This window comes from Trichosurus vulpecula, chromosome 1 (genome assembly GCF_011100635.1).
Source record: "Trichosurus vulpecula isolate mTriVul1 chromosome 1, mTriVul1.pri, whole genome shotgun sequence".
Lineage (NCBI taxonomy): Eukaryota > Metazoa > Chordata > Mammalia > Diprotodontia > Phalangeridae > Trichosurus > Trichosurus vulpecula.
Genome location: NC_050573.1, coordinates 57,135,390 through 57,154,621, shown reverse-complemented (window position 1 = coordinate 57,154,621; position 19,232 = coordinate 57,135,390). Strand labels below are relative to the sequence as shown.

The window sequence follows — 19,232 nt, the reverse complement described above, 5'->3', positions numbered from 1 at the left end:
AAAAGTACAAGTCCCAGTCCTAAAGGTGCCATCGTGGCCATGGGGAAAATGCTTCACTTCCAGTCAGATATTTTTTCCTAAGGAGAATGCCCAGTTGTCTGTTGTTCACACACATTTCATGCTTCAGGCCCTGGCAGGTCCTGTAAGTGCTAGCGGAAAGAGCCATAGATTTGGAGATAGGGACAAAGTTTAAATACCAGTTCTGCTCCGTAGGTGGCTTTGGACAGGTCCCTTCCCCTCCCTGGGCCTTGGTCTCCCCTATTGTAAAGTGAAGGAGTTGGCTTGGATGACCTCCAAGGGTGCTTCAGCTCGCCTTCCTTCCTGTTGTCTTTAGAACTGATAGCTTCGGGTAGAAAAGCTGCAGAGAGGTTGGTTTTGACCAGATACGTGGCTATATGGCACATAGAGTATACCATATGTACCTTCCTAATAATGAGTCGTCCAAAAGCGTCATGGGGTTGCCTTGGTGGTTGCCCATCGCTTGGATGTCTTCAAGCAGAGGGTGAATGTTACCCTTAGTCAAAGGATGTGTTCTAGAGAGGCTTCCTAATCAGGTATGGCTTGAGTTGGCTTTCGTTTGAGGTCCCTACCAACATGATGCCATGAATCCCCCTCTACCTCCCAGCAGGACCTAGGGCAAAGAGCAGAGGGATCAGAGTCATTGGGGGAATCACCCACACTCCAGAAAGTCCCCCTGGATCTTTCACCTCGATTTTTCCAGGGGTCCTTTCCCCAATGCTCCCCTTCCTGGGGACTGCCTTTCTCAAACCCCTTCAGCCTGCCCTGCTGAGCTGTGTACCTGTACCATACCTGTTGGAGAAGTTGGCACCGGGTGTTCCTTTAGCTCAAGATTGGATATGTACCACCATGGACAACCTGGAGTCATAAACATCTGACATCCTCCTACTAACTTGCTTTCTCTCATTTTATAGCTTGCTGTGCTTGATCCTGTATGGCTTGAGGTGAATTTCATTCTTTTAGCTTAATTCTCTTTGGCAATTTGGCGCAGCACTAAACCTGGAGAGCACTTGTCGTCTTTGCCTTAATTGAATATAGGAACTTCATAAAGAAGAGGAAAGATGATTTGAAAAGTGATTGTATAAGCAGAAAAGATGGTGGTGGGGGCAACAAGATGCTCAGTCAAGATCATCTCTGAGGGCAGAGCAGGTAAAGGGAGAAGTGGGCAAGACCAAAGGCCGGCGGATGACAACCAGGCAGGTGTTTCCCCGATTTGGGATCTCACCGAGGAAGCCATTTCCAAGGAGGGTGGAAACTGGATGGCACTGGAGGTGAGGAGAGCAAGGATTCTTTCTATGGGTCATCAGAGTGTTGGTGGATGTCATTGAGGCAGGTGACTGGGGGTAGTGGAGACAAGGATTGTGAGTTATTTGCTGTCCTCTTTGGGACCTCAGGCCCATCTCGGCTGTTAAGGCCCTCCATGGTATACTTCAGAACTCAGGATCATCCAGGCCTCACCCCTGTTTTACAGATGGATAAATTGAGGTCCAGGGAGTGAAAGCAGTTTAGCTCAAGAGTATGCCCGTATTTGACTCCTCATGTCGTCCTGACAGCAGCCGTGGAGGCAGATCATCATCTTTGCCATTTTCCAGATGGGGAAAGTGAGACCTAGAGAAGGGTCAGTGACTTGTCCAAGGTGACATTGATGCTAGAATCCAGGTCTCCTAACTTCTGAGTCAGGCCTCTTTCTTATTATACTCAGGCTGTTCCCAGGAGCTTATTGATTCTGCCTGAGACCTGGGGTGGGGCTTGAGCCAGGGGAGGAGAGCTGGGAACCTTTGTTTAAGGAAAGACATTGGGGTGGGAGCAGAAGAGAGAGAGCAAATGGAGCTGCCTTTGAAGTTTGTCCCCAACTCCCATCTGGGCTGGGCTGGGCTTTGATGTGGAGGATTCTGAGGGTGGGGGTTGGGGTGAGGGTCTTCAGAGCTGAAGCACAGAGCTCTCTGCTTAGTAAATAACAAAGAAGAGAGGGAGGGGATTCCCCAGTGAGGTTAAAGCCTCCCAGTGGGGGCTGGGAAAAGAGGCTCACCTCAATCCTTTTGTTGTCTCCTTCCCTCCATCTTAGCTCCACCCCTCTGGCCATCCAGCTTCAGACACCCAGAATGTCAGAGCTCCACAGGACCTTAGAATCAAGGATGTTGGAGCTGGTCAGGGCCTCAGGACCTATGATGTTGGTTCTGCAAGGAGGCTCTCTGAATCTAGAATGTTGGAGCTGCATAGTACTTTAGAACCTAGAATATCAGACCTGGTCAGGCCTTTAGAACCGTATAGTGTTGTAATGAAAATGCTTTGACCACCTGAAAGTGTTCGTGTACACGTCAGCTGTGTACTCCAGCTTCCCTCTTGCATCCTACTCAGTGCCCGAAAGTGGGTGGGACATACAGTAGGTGTTCAGTAAGTAAGGACTAATAGTTGGCTGGTTGAAGGGCTCATTCTGGGTCTAGCTTCACTCATCTATATCATAGACAGGCTTCTTAAATTTTTTCCACTTTTGACCCTTTTGGTGCTTCTGTGTGTTTAAGAAGCGCTGAAAGTAGGGCTCAGAATGCCGACTATGGCGCGTGTGTGTCATGAGGTGATGCTCAGAGGAAGGTATGTCTGGTTTACTTTGGGAAGCTGTACTCTCCTGATCGCCTTTTCACCACCTAACAAGTCGGGATGTGTGTCGTGGGACAAACAGGGCCTACCGTTAGGACTCAGTATCAAGCTGTTCTTCAGGAGCAGGGAACTAAGTTATCTCATGCTATGGACATCATGATTCCTGCCTCCCTAAGTCTCTGTTTGTGAAGAGAATTGTGGGGCCCTGGAGGACAGGTCGGGTGACTCAGCTCCAGTCACTCAAGGATCACTGGGGGATCTGGGAGGCCAGTCAGTCCCTCCTCCATCACTTTCCATTTTAAGTAAAGATTTTACATAATCAATGGCCTTTCCGAATCCAGAAGTGCTTGGCAGCCTCAGAAATAGGTCACATCTGTCCTTTACAAGCTGCTTGATGGCCAAATAACAAGAGTTCATCAAGCCCTGACGCTTCCCGTCAGGGGCTGATTGCTCAGGCCAGGCTGAGGAAGGAGCGGGAGGCCGTGTGCGTCTGAGGGCACTTCTTGGGTCTTGGCCACCCACTCACTTCTCCAGAGATGGACTGAGCCATCCATGCCAGGGGTGCCGGTGGGAGATGAGGGAGAAGTTTGGATGCTGGGTCAGTCCGAGGAGTAATATGACAAGGGAGGCCCTTTTTATTAGAATGGGTCAACTTCCTAGTTGGAATTTGGAGGACAAGAAGTATCCTCTCAAAGCTTAGAACAACAGGCTCAGAGGATTTAGAGCCAGCTAGGGCCTTATAAAAACTTTGCCAAGGGGAAAACTGAAGTTCACTGAGGGCCAGTGAGTTAGCCAACATTCCATAGCAAGTGAGTAGCAGGGCTGTGATTTGGGACCTGGGGTTCTTCCTCCTCCTTTACCCTGAAACTCCAAGAAGCTCTTGGAAAAGTTACCTCCCCTCGCTGGACCAAAATGTCTTTATCTGTGAAATGCAGATGTCAGATTCCATGATGTTTCTTTCCAGCTGTATCAAACATTCTGTGAATCTCCCGTGCTAGCCTCCTCAAAAACTCAGGACCCTGGAATCTAAATGGATCCTACAGTGTAATTGAGTGCTGTGGGAAGAGCTCTGGATTCAGAGTCAGGTGGTTGTTCAGTTATTTCAGTGATGTTTGACTCCCCATGCCCCATTTAGGGTTTTCTTGGCAGAGATACTGGAATGTTTTTGCTATTTCCTTTTTCCAGCTCATTTTACAGATGAAGAAACTAAGGCAAACAGGGTTAAGTGACTTGCCCAGGATCATAAAGCTAGTAAGTGTCTGAGGCCACATTTGAACTCAGGAAGATGAGTCTTCCTGATTCCAAGCCCAGTGCTCTATCCCCTGCTCCATCTTGCCGCCCTTTGGAGTCAGGCCTTAGGTTCAAAACCCACCTCCATAACTTATATGACCTTAATGCAATCATCTCCCTCTCCTCTCTGGGCCTTGCTTTCTTCCCCTGTAAATCGAGAGGGTTGGGCAATCTTCCCTTGGAGGTCCCTCCTAGATCTAGATGGCCCATCCTAAGACATGTCTTAGTGACACCTAGCCAGCCCTCCAGCTTCCTTCAAGCAGACAGGTATCAAAACAATTGATTGGGTTTTTCCTCAAGCAGAGGGTATAACTCATGTGTCCCCCTCCCCCAATGCACTTCTCCCCCCCCCCCAGCTCCTCATTCCTGCTCCCTCCCCACCCTGATACCCTCCACCCCACTGCTTTGATTGTGACAACTGTTAATAGGCTAGAGGAAAGCACAGCCCTGCTCCTTTCGGCTCCTTGAAGGCTCAGCTGCAGCCGCAGGAAGTTGTTCAGGAAAGCTCCCCCCCCCCACACCCCCAACCTTGTTGGGGGCACAGGACAGGGTTGGCTGTCTCAGATGATTTTTCCTGGGGAACTGACTCACCCTCTGTCTCGGCCTCTCGTGTTTGGCCTCTTATGTTCCCCTCCCTCCCGTTCTTGTCCCTGGTGACAGCACCAATCCCTTGTTTACCTCTCTCTTATGCCCACCCCTCATCATCCCCCTCTGCCTTCCGCCCTGCCCTCCCTTCCCAACAAGGCTTGGGAGCTGTTTTTTCCTCTCCCTTGGAGGAAGTATACAATAGCACGATGAATTGTTGAGAATAATGAGACCATCTGATGGTGTGGAAATCCCCCTGCCTTCATCCCTACCTCCCAGATCCCCTTCCCCAAGTAAGTCACAAATATTTACCCAAGTAAACAGGAGGAGGTTATGAGGTAAGCAGTTGTATGAGCCAAGAGGCCTTCGGTGGGGGGATGGGGACTCTTGGGCTGAAGCTCTTGTTTGGGGGCCTTCCCAGATAGAGGTCCACCCAAAGACTCTGCTAGACTGTCTTCTTCTACCCCAGGATTCTAAGCCCCCTCTCCCTCTGCCCAACGGCTCCAATGGGACTTGAAGAGCTGGTGGCAGAGGAAGTACAGGGTATCGGGAAGAGGGCCAGGCTTGGAGGCAGGATCTGGAGTCAGAACCTAGTTCTGCTGCTTCCTTGCCGGTAGAGACAGTGTGGCTTGGTGGGAAGAGCCTTGGACTTTTAGTCAAGAGATTTGTGTTCAAATCATGCCTCAGACATTTAACGAACTGTATGGTCCCAGGGAAGTCACTTAATGCCTTGACCTCAACTTCCTTATCTGTAAAATGGGGCGTTAAGAGTAGTCATTTGTATGCCTTTTAAAGTGTTCTAGAAATGCCAGTTATCATCATTATTGATGTTATCAAGACTCCCTGTGGGACTTTCTATGTCCCTTCCTTCTGGCTAGACTAGAGATTCAACTTCTCCCTCTGTATCTCAGATGGTCTCCGAGTTCCCTGCCACCTCAGTGCCCTAGGTGGAGCAGAAGGCAGCCACCCTGGACTTAGCCTCAGCCAGCCAAAGATGGCTGCCGGAAGCTCTCCTCCCTCATCCCCAGGCCGGGAAGCTGCAGGCTCACCTTCCTCTAACTGAGTGGGGTGCTAGAAGAAAGGAGGGAAAATCCCCCGTGTCCCAACAGCCTTTGGGGGCCTGCCTTCAGCCGCCCACAAACCTGGGTCAAACTCTTGCTTCTCATCTAGGTGTGAGGTTTGGGAGGGTGGGGAGCCTGTGATCAGTGATGCCCTCATCCCTGGATTCCCAAGTCCCCATTTCGGATGTTTCTGCAGGGCATTGTGGGGCACTGGAAAGAGAGAGTTGCTATTTCGGTCCACATCATTCAGTGAGCACTGGAGAGCTGGCAAGGCCGGCTAGTTCCTCCTTCCTAACCTTCGGGGATGTCACGTCCAAGAGAAGCAGCAGCCCCTGGTTGAAGCACAGAGCTTTTAGGGGCTCTAAGAACCTATAGCTTTGGGAAGCTGAAGAAGCTAGCCATCCCTTCCCATCTTTCTGGGTGAGAAGGATGGGAAAGACAGCCCTTCTGTCTTCAGCCTGGTTTCAGTGAGATGGTCACCTGAGAAGAACATTGATTATGTATCCTAGGGGACTGAGGAAAGGCTGCAGAACACTATTGAGAAAAGGCATGGGATGTAGTGGGAAGAGTCCTGGACCAGAGGCCAGGGCCCTGGGTTCATAGCTCAGCTTTCTCGTTGACCTCACTGAGTGATCTTAGACTGGGCTCTTTCTCTCACTCTAAGTCTGCTTCCTCAATAGTAAAATAGACAGGAATAAGATACCCCCTACAGGCTTGTGATGAGGCTTCAATAAGAAGGTAAGCTTAAACCATCAAGAGCTGAGTTATCATTGTTATCATTGGAAGTACAGGGTATCAGGAAGAGGGCCAAGTTTGGAGGCAGGGTCTGGAGTCAGAACCTAGTTCTGCTGCTTTCCCAACAGAGACAGGTTCTAAGGGCCCTCCCAGGCCTGACATCCTCTGTTCTAAGCCCCTTCCTGATACCAACGTCCTCTGTTCTAACAGCCCTCCCAGCTCTTACATTCTCTGTCCTAAGGGCAGTTTGAGCTCTGGCATCCTGTGTTCTAAGGGCCTTTCCAATTCTAGGGGCCTCCCCAGATCTGATGTCCTAGATTCTGTTCTAAGTCTCCCATTCCCGGACTCCTGTTTCTGGCTAAGGCCTCAGGGCAAGCTAGCCAGACCTGGAGCCTGAGGCTGGAGTCAGACTCCTGATTTGCCTGGGAGCCTCTGCTGAATGGCCCTAGGGATCCCTTTGGCTGTTACACTGAGCAAGCCAGCAACCCCCCACCTTCTGCTTCCCAGGGCCAGGGTCAGCTTGGGGGTAGGGGAGTCAGAACACTTTAGAAACATAAATGGCTGAAAACCCAGACTGGGGCTGCTGCTGTTACTGCTTCCAAAGTGCTTCCCAACTATGACTTCATTGACTCTTCTCTTACAATAATACTGTGAGGGAGGTGGGGCTTTTTAGACCTATTATACAGCTAGACAAACTGAGGCCCAGAGACCTAATGGGACTTGTTCGAGGACAGGTGGCCAGCCTAGGCCTGGAACCTAAGTTACCTGCCTCTCTGGCCAAGGCTTGACTCCAAGCCATGCCCTCAGATGGGATCAGTGGGCCAAGGCGTGGGCCAATGCCCCACCCTCTCCCTCGTGCTGTGGCTTCCCCACCCTCCTGGGCCATGGGCCCCAGGCCACCTTGCCTCACCAGGCTGGGGTGGGGCAGGATGGCTGGATCCCAGAACAAAGCGGCTCATTCTCCAGGGGAGTGGGCTGGAGGCGGCTCTCCTCCTTCTCCAGGATTACTCAGACTCACTGAGGTACCCTGGAAAGGGCATGAAGCTGAGGCCCAGCCAGGGGGAAGTGATAACCCATAGTGACACAGGTAGAAAGGCCTTGGCCACATTTAGACCTGATTCATTTGTTTCCCCTGCCTCATCTTACCATCCCATATCCCTACTGAGCCAAGCATGGCCACAGGCTATGTGGTTTAGAGAAGCGAGCGCTGCATTTGGAGTTGGGGGACCTGCTTTTGGATCCTGCCTTGGCTGCATACATTCCACCAATGTGGCTCTGGGGGGTCCCTTCCCCTCTTGAGGACTCCATCTCCATCATCTGTAGGAAAGAGGGGCTAGGACTGGGTGATCTCCAGAGTGCTTTGATCTTTGCCGTGCCTTATGGGCCCCTGAATGGCCTCAGTTCCCATTCCTGCCCAAGTGACCTGACAGGGCAGGGAATGGATTTTCTAGTGATTATGGAAGGGTCTAATCACCGAGCCAGGGCTGAGGACTAATGCCAGGAAGAGAAACCCCCACTGAGTTTTTCCTACTTGAGGCCAAGAACTGTCCCTTCTGGAAAAAGGCAAATGAGGTTTCTCATATTCCTGAGCAGGGAGTGTTGTGACCATGCTGGGAGCAGCCTCAGAACATAAAACGTAGAATGTTTGGTGACCTAGGAGGGACCTTAGGATCAGTCAGTCAATATTTATTAAGTGCCTATTACGTGCCAGGCCCTGCCCTCAAGGAGCTTCTAGTCTAACAGGGGAAACAACATGCAAACATACAAAGCAAGCTATAGACAGGATAAATAGGAAACAACAGAGAGAAGGGGGAGAGATTGGAGGCAGGCAGACCCACCTATTGCAATGATCCGGGCTTGGGGTGATGAGGCCCTGTACCAGAGGGGTGGCAGTGTCAGAGGAGAGAAGGCGGCATATTGGAATGATGGTGCAAGGGTGGAATTGACAGGCCCTAGAATACAGAACGTTGGAACTAGGTGGACCTTTAGAGTGTAGAATGTTAGAACTGGATGAGACCTTGGAATGTAGAATTTTAAAGACCTATCTAATAATGAGTAAGAGATGGGAAACCTAGAAGTCAACGAGGTCGAGTGACTAGCCCACAGTCACACAGATAATGGGTGTTTTGGAAAGAGTTCTGGAGAGTCTGAACATGTACATTCAAATCCCAGCTCTGCTAGTGACCAGCTCTCAGGTTCATTAATGGCTTAACTGTCCGGGCCTCTTTGCCTCGTTTCTAAGTCATCGGTGTCTCAGATCTACTTCTTTGACATCTGTAAGGATTTATCACTTACTCCCCGTTGGGGCTGTTCACTAGGGCATTAGGTCGTCAGAGTCTGTGTGAGGATCCACATGACTTTGCTTTTGCTTTTCCTCTTTTATGTCTCATTATTTTCTATAAATCTTCTTGTGTTCCTATTCCTCATTTGTTCTGGGATCATGTTGTGATATTCTAGGCTTGGTATTCATCAGCTACCATTTTGTTTCCCCATTTGGCACTTGTGGACATTTAGATTGTTACTGGTTCGTCATAATTACAAAAATTACCAGTATCTTAAAAAATAGCCATGACGTCATTGGTGTGGATACAGATCATGCTGCTACAGATACTTGAACGGAGTCTTCTTTTTCCCTTCCCCTTTGGTTGGAGGAAATTCCCAAGAATAATATGATTGGGGGAGAGCTGCTCATTATTTTTATAACTTGTGTGTGCATATATACACATGTGTGTGCATGTGGATGTGCTAGCAGGGACATTCCCTTACATGTGTGTATGATAGCAGAGGGCCCCCCCCCTTATATGTGTATGTATGTGATAGCAGGGGTCTCCCCCTCCCCTTTACCTGTGTGTGTGCTAGCAGGGAACTCCCCCTCCCGTGTGTGGGGGCCCAGGTGCCTATGCTAAGCAGGGACCTCCTCCCACCCCCAGCAGTGCCCTGGGAGTCCAGGTTTTCCCAAAGCACTGTCCACACTGGAATTTGGTCCTTTTTCTTTTTGCTGCTCTGGCTCATGTGAAGGTGTCCTCAGAGTTGTTTTAGTTGGTGCTGGTTTTGTTATTAGGGAAGTAGGGAAATCTGTTAGAACACAGAACATCATGGATGGTGGGGCTCTTAGAACCCAGAAAGGGTTCTAAGGCCTTTAGAACACAGAATGTTGGAAAAATGAGGCATCAGCCTTATAGAACACTAGCTATTGCTAGGGAACCTAATCCCACAAAGCACCTGGGTTTTGTCATGTCTTGGGCCATCTATGAGCAACACTATAGGAGTTCAAAGTAAAGAAGTTCCAGGGGAGGGGGGGGAGATGATATTTATAGCCGTGTGCCACAATCAGCATGTTCCCGTGGAATGTCAGGTTGCCGGGTGTTCTGAGGGACTTCTCAGGAGCTGGCACTGCCCCCCCTCCCCCCAGTCACCCTCTGACCCCAAGGCAGGACACAGAAGCCTTTTGTCCACAGCCCGGTTTCCTCACCTCTGTCGTGGAGGCGAGCCTGTCAGCCTACAGCCAGGGAATGCCATAGGGGTGATGCAACTAGCCACCCGCAGCCAAGGACAACAGTGGAGGGAAGCATTATTTGTGCCAGTGCTTGTTGATGCCCTTCTTTGCTGGCCTCTGTCCCCATGCCCCAGATCACATGGTGGGGGGGGAAGCTCCTGGCCTCCCTTAGTGGGCCCAGGGTGGAGGGCTTCTAGCTTGAGCACACTTCGGGCAGTTCCACAAAGAGCCTTTCACCGGGACAGGAAACTGATTGGGTATAGAGGAAACTGGGGCCATAGACACCAAATTTTAGGCTAGAACAAAGCATCCTGATGAGCAAATCAATTTTTTGATATTATAGAATGGAACCAGCTAGAACCCTGGACTGAGGGCTGGGAGAGCTGAGTGTGCCAGTGCCCCAGTGTGACCTGAGAAAACCACCCTCTCTGAGCCTTTATTTACCTTCCTGTAAATGTCAGAGGATTGGACTAAATGATCGCTAAGGTCCTTTCCAGCTCTGACATCCTGGGTTCTAAGGACCCTCCCAGCCCTGACATTCCACGTTCTAAGGGCCCTCCCAGCCCTGACATTCTATACTCTTGTCTTAGCCTTTATCCTTCTTGTCCTAAGGATCTGTCTGGTGCTAACATGCTGTGCTTCTATGACTCTTTGTCACTGGTAGTCCACACTAGATCCTACTTTGTGACCTTGAGTAAGTCACTTCTTTCCTTTATTCTGTTTTCTTTGTCTGTGTAATGGGCACAATGATTAGCAGTATACCTGAAGCACCTGCCGTGTATCTAGCCACTTTATAGCTTCCAAAGAGCTTGGCTCCCATCTCCCTGGAGTCTTACCACAGCCTGGCGAGGAAGGCAGGCCAGGTGTCCTCGCCATTTTACGGGTGAGGAAATTGCCCCATCGCCCCAATTAGGGGTGGGTGGTGTCCAGCTCAAGTGAAATGGACATAAAAATACTTTGAATAGCATAAGGCACGCTGAAAGCGGGAGCTGGCGTTAGCTGCTCAATGGGTTTAGTGCTGGGACAAGACTGAGACAGAGCGGGTTGTCCTGAGGCTCCGGTGGGGACCCTACATCATTAAGCCTAAGGAGAGGCAGCATTACCCTGGTTGAGAAGGCACAATTCTGCTCTTTGCCCCTCATGTCCTTGGGCCAGCCCCCTCCCCTCTCTGGGCCTCAGCTTCATGAGCAAATTAAGAATCTTTAAGGTCCTTTCCAGCTCTTAACTTAGCCCCAAATACCAAAGCAATACCCCCAGCTCAGCCCCCTGATTCTCCTTCTGACCGTCTCCACAAGGCACCACACAGCCAAGGTGACCTGGCCTCCATCCCCTACATAGGCTGATGATTCTGCTGCCCCAAGGGAGACCAGTGGGCTTCTGAGGCAGGGTATTAGGCTGGAAGGGCCTTCACCCTCCTCATCCCTGCCCCAGCTTGAATGCTGGTGCCTCTGAGAAGCCTGCTCTGCCCAGCCTGGACCCCCAGACAGCTAGCTGTCCTTTGGACTCCTCTGGCCCAGCGCAGCCCAGCCTGAGTTTGTCTGAGCCCGCTAGCCTATGGTTATCTGTGTTTCCTCCAGCTAAGGCAGGGGTTCTTAATCTGGGGTCCACACCCTCCCAAGAAGTCTATGGAAAGATTTCAGGGCTTCTCTGAATGGTGGAAAAATTGCAGCTTTATTTTTATTAATCTCACTGAAATTAAGCATCTTATTTTCTTCAGTCATTTCAAACCCAGATTCCGAGAAGCGGTCCGTAGACTGTGGCAGAGGTGTCCAGGACACCAAGGAAATAAAGAGGCCCTGAGCTAGACCCTGGGCTTCCTGCAGGCAGGCCCCTGCTAGCCTCCTGGCCTGGTATTTTACCAAGGCTGGCCATTAACTGACAGGGGAAAGTGTCACGGGAGAAACAATGTTTGAGTATGTGATTGTAGGAAGCGGGAAGTGGCATAGCGTAACTACTCTCTCGACTCGCCCTTTCTTCTCTGAGCTAGCGGGTCCCTCCCAAAGCCAGTAGGTAGAATGTTGACTTCGACACCTCTTGGCATGAAGCCCCTGCCCCAAATACACAGAGACTTCTCCCTCTGGAACCCTAGATCCTCTTGGGGAGAGAAAGGGACCTCCCAGGGACACAGGCTTCAGGGCAAAAGCCCCGAGGCTGCTGCATATCATCTTTGAGGGCCCGTCCAGCCTCTTGGCCATTTCTAGTGATGCGAAGATTACTGGCCATTGCCTTGCCGTCTGTGTCTGGAGGTTCAGACCCTAGTTGCAAGGCCGAAGGTCATTCTTTGTTCTCTGTGGGGGTGCCCTGGTTTTCTCTCCTTCCCTGAGCTCTTCAGCAGAGACTCTGATTTCTTACAGCATTGATCCCAGGGCTGGACATGTGGGTTAGGGAGGAGAGGGCGCAGGTTTGGGAGGACAGTTCACATCTGCTCAAGTTTGATAGCCTTAGTGGGGTGTCCTCCAGAGTCGGGGAGGAGAGGCATATACGGATCCTACAATTTCAGGTAGAGTCAGGCCTGGGGCTGGGTTGAGAAAGCTGTCTGTGTCTAACAGGGCTTTAGAGCTAACATTCAGGGGAAAGAACACTGGATTTGGAGTTGATACCCCCTTGTCCTATCTTTGCTACTTATTGGGTGACCTTGGACAAGTCACTTGTCTCTGATCCTCGGTTTCCTCTTCTGTAAAATGAGGGGGTTGGACTCGATCGGCTCTAAATCCTCTGATCCTAAAGTGTTTAATTACAAATCCCCCTTGACCTTATTGGGGCGGGGGGGGGGGGGAGCAGCCTTGGTGGTCAGAGCGGATCAGAGCAGCAAATCGGCTTATTTGCTAACTTCATCAGGAAGCTTCCAGTGGGATCTAGGCAAGCCCCTGTATGTCTGTCATCCAGGAATCTGCAGGAGATGCTTCTGGAGGAGTGCATTCAGTACCTTGCACAAAGTGAGCCTTTAGCAGGCCTTTGCTGTTGCTATGTGAGAAGGGCCAGGTTTTTCCAGTTTCCTTTCTCTCCCAGAAAGAATCAGTGCTGGGAAAGGCCTTAAACCATTCATCTGGAAGAGTTCAGTCTACAATACCTACTGTGTGTGTGTGATGGACCCTGGGTGTATGGAGACAAAAAAGAAACAGACCCAGCCTTCAAGGGGTTGACATTCTATCGGGAACATGGGAATATATGCAAAATAAGTATGGGCTAAGTTTATGAAAGGGGAGACACTAACAGGGTGGGGAGGAGAATCAGGGAAAGCCTGTTGTAAGTGGTGGCAGTTAAGCTGGGCTTTGTGGGAAACAGGAGTGAGGAGGGAAGGCATCCTAGTCGTGCACAAAGGCTCTGAGGTGGGAGATGGAGTGTCACGTATGGGGAGCAACAGTAAGCCTAGTTTGGCTGAAGGGGAGTGAGTAATGTCTAATAAATCAAGCTGGAAAGGTCGATTGAAGCCAGGTTGTGAAGGGTTTTAAATGTCAATTGGAGGAATTTGGTTTTAATCCTAGAGGTAGTAGGGAACCATTGGAGTTAATAGAGGAAGGGACAACATCAGACCTGTGATTTAGGGAAATCACTTTGGCAAATGTGTACAAGATGGATAAGGGGAGAGGAGAGATTCAAGTCAGAGGAATCCATTAGGAAGCTAGTGTAACGTCCACGCAGGAAGTGATGAGAGCTTGATCCTAGCGCAGTTGTCTTGTGAGTAGAGAAAGAGAACAGATGCCATTCTTCAAACATAGAATACACTTACTAGCTGTATGACCTTGGGCAGGTCGCTTAACCCCAATTGCGCTGCCTACTCCCCTCCAAAAGAAAAAGCATAGGATGTCATCACTCAGAAGGATCATAGAAAACAGAACAAGACAAAATGAAGTATAAGGGCATTTAGAGCATAGACTGTCAGGAACCTTAGAGTCTAAAATGTTAGAGCTAGGGGCTCTAGAACATGAAATGTCGGAGCTGGAAGAAAACAAGACAGCTGTTTCTCATCTAGCTCCTTTCTTTTAAAGAGGAGACAGAGGGCCCTGTGCTGCTCCTTGAATCATGAGTGGGTACATTTGGAGCCCCTGGTGGCTGTTGGCCAGTTTCTGGGTAGATGTTGGCTGAAGGACCATTCCCAGACAGGACTTCAAGGATCTGATGCTGAAGCCAGCCTGGCCAGTGCCTGTTTGGCTGGTCAGAGCAGGGTGGCATCTACCAGGCTCACAGCCAGACCAAAGTGGACCTTGATTTTGGCAGGCAAGGCGTTTGCTCATCTGGCATCTAGGAAACCTTAAAAAGAAAAATTGATTGCTCCGTAAGCATTGCTCTTTCCTCCTGTCCCTTCCTTGTCTCCTGCTTTTCCTTCTCTTGCCCCCTCCCCCAAGCTAGAAGCTGTCAGCTTAGATGCCAGGGACTTCTAGGCCCCTGTCACTCCACCATAGGGAGAGCCCAGCAGGCATCATGGCCAACCTGATGAGGTGAGAAGCCTTTAAACCAGTCCCTAGACTGAGCTAGACCCGTTCTTTGTATCGAGTCTGGGCTGGGCTGTGCCAATCCAAGGATTATCATATATCAGCTCTCCTTAGTGCTGGCATTTAAAAAGGAGAGAGAGAGAGAGTAAAAAAAAAAATTCCACTCTGACAGCTACATCTTATTCTATTAGTACATTTTAATTAGAACATGAGCAAGAAACGCATTATGAATATTCATGACCTGAGTTATTAAAATGCATAATTAATCTGTGGGGGTTTTGATTTTAATAACTGTATTAATGGGAGTGGGGGGAGGAAGTCCCTATTTTTGTACCATCTGAATAGGGAGGGAGGTCTGAAAAAGGGTTCTTTTTTTTTTTTCTCCTTAAAATGCAAGTTGGGTCTTAGCCTCCCAGGACTATGGTTCAAGCTGATAGCACCTGCGGCAGGTGTGGGAGATGAGGGCCAGTCAGCCATCTTGCCCAGGCTGACAGCTAGGCTAGCTTCCAGCAGAAGGCCTGGGGGCCTTTAGCTGTGGTCCAGGGGCCTTGGCCTGGATCAGTAACAAGCTCGCTGTGCCCCCTTCACTCCCGCAGGCTGGGGGCAGGGAGGGATGAAGGGTTGGGAAGCCAGAGGCCAGGAAACTACAGGCAGAAAACTAGAGGTCAGGGAACAGAAGGAAGGTGCAGGATCTGAGAGCCAACTCAGAAACCAGAGGTTTTACTCAGGAGCCAGGACTGGGAGGAAAGGCAAAAGCAAAGGCAAGCAGGGAAGGGCTCCTGGTGCTGAAGCCCGGGGTTGCAGAACCGGGAGCAGAGGCTTTTGTCTTCTTCCTCTGATGGGTGTTTGCTGGGTTTCTGAGGCTGAATTGCTTTAGAAAACACATAAGCAAAGCAAAAGTTGATTGTGGGAAGTCAGCGGTGGGAGAATTGGCAGCATCCCCCAGTACCCGCGGTATTATTAGCGCCCCATCCTGCTCCGCACCATAATCACATTGGAAATTTTTGATTAGAAAACAAAATCTAAATGAGAAGTATGAATATTCATTAGGTGTGGAGATTAATATGCATAATTATGCAAATTAGACAGCAATTAAACACCAATTCTCTGGGGAAATGATTAACACAAAGGCACCGAAATAGAAGGATGTAATTTGAAAGAAGTTTCTGGTGAAATGAGCAGTGAGCAGCGCTGGGGAGACAGATCCAGCGTGTTTGCTCTGATAATCGGCCGCCAGGGGAGGAGAGGGCAGGGAGCTTTCTCTCCTTCCCCCAAAGCCCTGCAGAAGCCCTGGCCCGGCTGAAACGTGAAGATCCAGAGGGGTGCTTAAAGGGCCTGACATCCTCGATTTGTAGATAAGGGACTGGGATCCCCAGCAGGGGTCACAGGGCAAGTCAGTGTGACCTGGGCTAGATCATTTTTCCATTTCTTCATCTCTGAAATGAGCATCTGATGCCCAAGCCATCACCTTAGAGCTAAGGAAACATTTCCAAATGGAAAGGAAAGGGCCTGGCGTGCGTCACCTTGAACCCTGCAGCTAACTAAAATGCCTCTTTGGCTACTTAGTCCTTTATTCCTTTCTCTAATCAGCCGTTACCATGTGTGCCGTGATAACAAGGGTTTGTCTCCCCAGCAATTCTGGACCCCGAAGGAGTGCCCACAACCCCAACTATGTCCCCACCCTGGGAGAGTTTGGGAGGAGGGAGGGGGGTGGAGCCAGGCCCAGAACCACAAGAGATCCTTCTCCTTTCCAGTTCTGATGACAGTCTCTATTCCCTGTTCTAAAGGTCCTTGCAGTTCTGATGTCCCTGTTTTCTTTGCTCAGACCTCTTCCAGCTCTGACATTCAGGGATTGTAAAGGTGTCCTTAGGGAGAGAAATTGGGTGGAGGGGGAGGAAGAAAAATGCTCAGGAGGGTCCTTTTCTGAAAACAGATTCTTCCAAGAAGAGTAAGCTAGCCTACTCTAGGGTCTTGGGTGTCAGCCTCTGCCTTATCTTTGCTGAGGACTGGGTGTGATGGTAGCCGAGGTAAATGGTGGTGGGGGGTTGGGGCCTGAAGGCAGATTATGAGCCAGCCAGGAAAGAGAATTCTGCCCTCCCCCCACTCCACACACACACACACACACATGCACACACGTGTGATATCTCTCTCCCCCTCCCTCCTCTTCCCTCTCTCCCTCCCTTTTCTCTTCCTATCCGCACCCCCTCTCTTTCTCTCTCTCGCTTCCTCTCCTTCCCCACCCCTGCCCACCTGCCATGGTTTCCCATTGCTCCAGATCATGAATGGAAGCAGCACTTGTAGCCTGAAGACCAGTCAGGGGCCCATTTGTCTGACACTGGCATGGGCTGCCCCGCCTCTACCAGGGGCAGAAACTCAAGAACTCTTGATCTAGAATTCTGTTGAAAATGTTCTCTGACCTTTAGTCCTGGTTCACCTGACAAACACAGGTACAAAGACACCAAAGTAGAATGGAAAGGTAAATTTGGTTTGGCTGTCGGGCAGCCTGGGTTTGGATCCACCCTCTGCCCCTTATTGCTTCAGGACCTCCCCACTCTGGGCCTCAATTTCCTCATCTCTAAAATGTGGATGACAAATTGCACTCATGACCTCATTGGAAGGTTGTAATGAAATCTCTGTAAAGTACTATGGGAGTGTCACCTGTCAGTATCTAAGCCTCAGTGTCCTCATCTGTGAAATGGAATAAGCCTTGCCAGACTTCCTTACCAGCTGTTGTAATTAGAATTCTTTGAAATCTGTTAAGCACTATAGAAATGCAATCTGCCTTGAACCTCAGGGTCCTTATCTGTGAAATGGGGAGATTAATCCTTGCCTTACTGATCCTCTCTAGCAGCGTTCTTAGAAGCACAGCTTACACAGTGCTTTCAAAAGTTGTGCAAATGTGAGCCATCATTATTTTCATTTCTAAATATATATTCTTCCCAAAAAACTATCCCCCATATTGTAACCAGAAAAAAAACTAGAAAAGGGCAAGGAGGGAAAACAGGAATACTAACAGAGTTCTCAAGCAAATTTAGTAATAGAAAGGATCTTTCTCTCCTATAGTCTCTCACTTCTGCAAAGAAAGTTGATAGAGCTCTTCTTTGGGACTAAACATGGCATTATAATTTCACTGAATTCAATTGTTTTGTTCTGGGTTTTTTGTTTTTTTTTTTTTTTTGCTCTTTCCATTTCCAGTGTAATCATTGTGTGTATATTTTTTCCCTTGGTTCTGCTTACTTGACTTTGCATCAGTTCATAGAAGTCTTCTATGATTCTCTAATTTTCAGATTCATTGGTTCTTAAGTTGTAGTAATATTTCATTATATGCATACCCAACAAGTTGTTTAGCCATTCCACAGTGGTTGGGCATATACTTTGTTTCCAGTTCTTTGCTACCATAGAAAATGGGAAGCTGTTGATTTCAATTTGGTTTTTCAAAATATTATTAAATAGTTACTGTGTACTAAGCACTGTGCCAGACTCTATATAGAGTCCCAAAGACAGAAGACAGCCCTTGCCTCAAGGTGCTTATGCTCTACTGGGAGGAAACAACAGTTATACAAATAAAGTACGGTGCCAAGAAAATGGAGGGGTGGCAGCTGAGAGTTGAGCCTCAAAAGAAGACAAAGATTCAGTTGAGGCAGAAGAGTTTAGATGAACTTAGAGGGGTGATGGAGAGGGAATATGGAGTCTGAGGAATGGCTGGTGGTCCAGTTGGATTGGAACTGTCCTGGACAACTAGCTCTGCTTGTCAGTGGCATGTTGGGGGGGATGAACTCAGGCCATATTGACAGTGGTAAAAGTGGGGAGGCAGTGCCTCAAGTCAGACCTTGATACTGAGGATAACTCTTTTTTATCTTGCCCTTTGGTAGGTTTGGAGGAGAGATCAAGCTCTGGGTCATGGGGAACAGCAGGAGATCAAATCAATTCCTCATTCGACCAAGGAAGGGTAAGGCCCTATCTGATGTGACTCAGTGTTGCAGTACCAATGGCTTCCATGTCAGCCAGCTGTCTCTTATCCTGCCTTTGAAAGGACACAGACTGAAGACTCTGAACCCTCATCCCTAAGGTCCCCTAAGGCTCTGATGGCTCCTAACTTCCTGGCTCCTCTCACCCCAGCCCGTCTCTCTCTGACATGCACCAGTCCACCTGGATGTTGATCCTAATTCTAGCCCTGCTAAAGGTGTTGAGCATGGTCCCAAATGGAACGCTTCCCTTGGGAGGTGGACAAAGGATTCTTCCATTCTTCTTTCTCAGTAGGCCAAAGAAAAAGAGGCTAAAAGATGTTCAGTGACCTTACTCAGATCAAGGTCACTCAGCAAATCTATGGCTGATCTTAAGGCTAGCTCAGTATTCTTACAGACTTACTCCCCCATTTTCCTTCAAAAAGGGAACACATTTTTTAAAAGGCTTGGAAGATTTCCTCTAGTTAAACCAGGCAGACAGTCTGGTTAAGTGGCTGGTCACTCCCAGCTTCCCCAAGTGTTTTTGGGTCTGGTGTTTGATGTAGGGACCATACATGCATCTATCCATGTGAATCTCAAGGAACCTTCTTTCTCTCCTACCCTTGTCTTCCCCATCCCAAAGCAGGCTTACAGTGAAGGTTCTCACTACACAGAGCCCCGAGACCTTGCCTCTCACAATAGCATATCTTCAACACCATTCCTGGGATCTGGACTCGTAGGTGAGTGGTCCCCCAGAGGGTGGCTGGGAGGCACTGGGGCCAGGGAGTTGGTCTGCTTTGGGGGCGAGGGGCAGCCTGTAGTTAGGAGTGGGAGTCTCCATCTTGACCAAGTTCATATCAGAGGTGGCCTGTGAAGGGTTCTTGACTCTGGTCAGTCAAACATTTGCAGGGTACATACTCTAAGCCACAGAGCGTGAGGGAAGTAGCAGCTGAAGATGAATAGAGTTCTGTCCATTCCTACTCAGAGCTTTCAAGGTGGAGCCCTCTGATTTATAGGCTAATTACTACCCCAATCATTCATTCATTAGCAAACATTTATTAAATGTCTGTTC

At 49.3% G+C, this 19,232-nt stretch overlaps 1 protein-coding gene across 8 annotated transcripts in view; it reads left to right on the top strand.

Annotated features, from left to right (window-relative positions):
• TCF3 (transcription factor 3) overlaps window positions 1–19,232 on the top strand; it is a 100,684-nt gene that overhangs the window by 26,422 nt on the left and 55,030 nt on the right. For 5 of the 8 annotated variants that reach the window (XM_036752483.1, XM_036752508.1, XM_036752497.1 and 2 more), the window contains exons 4-5: window positions 18,089–18,165; window positions 18,804–18,900. In XM_036752483.1, the coding sequence (XP_036608378.1) occupies window positions 18,089–18,165; window positions 18,804–18,900 (174 nt within the window). The remainder of the gene's footprint in view (window positions 1–18,088; window positions 18,166–18,803; window positions 18,901–19,232) is intronic. The other 3 variants (XM_036752523.1, XM_036752515.1, XM_036752475.1) reach the window with 1 other exon arrangement.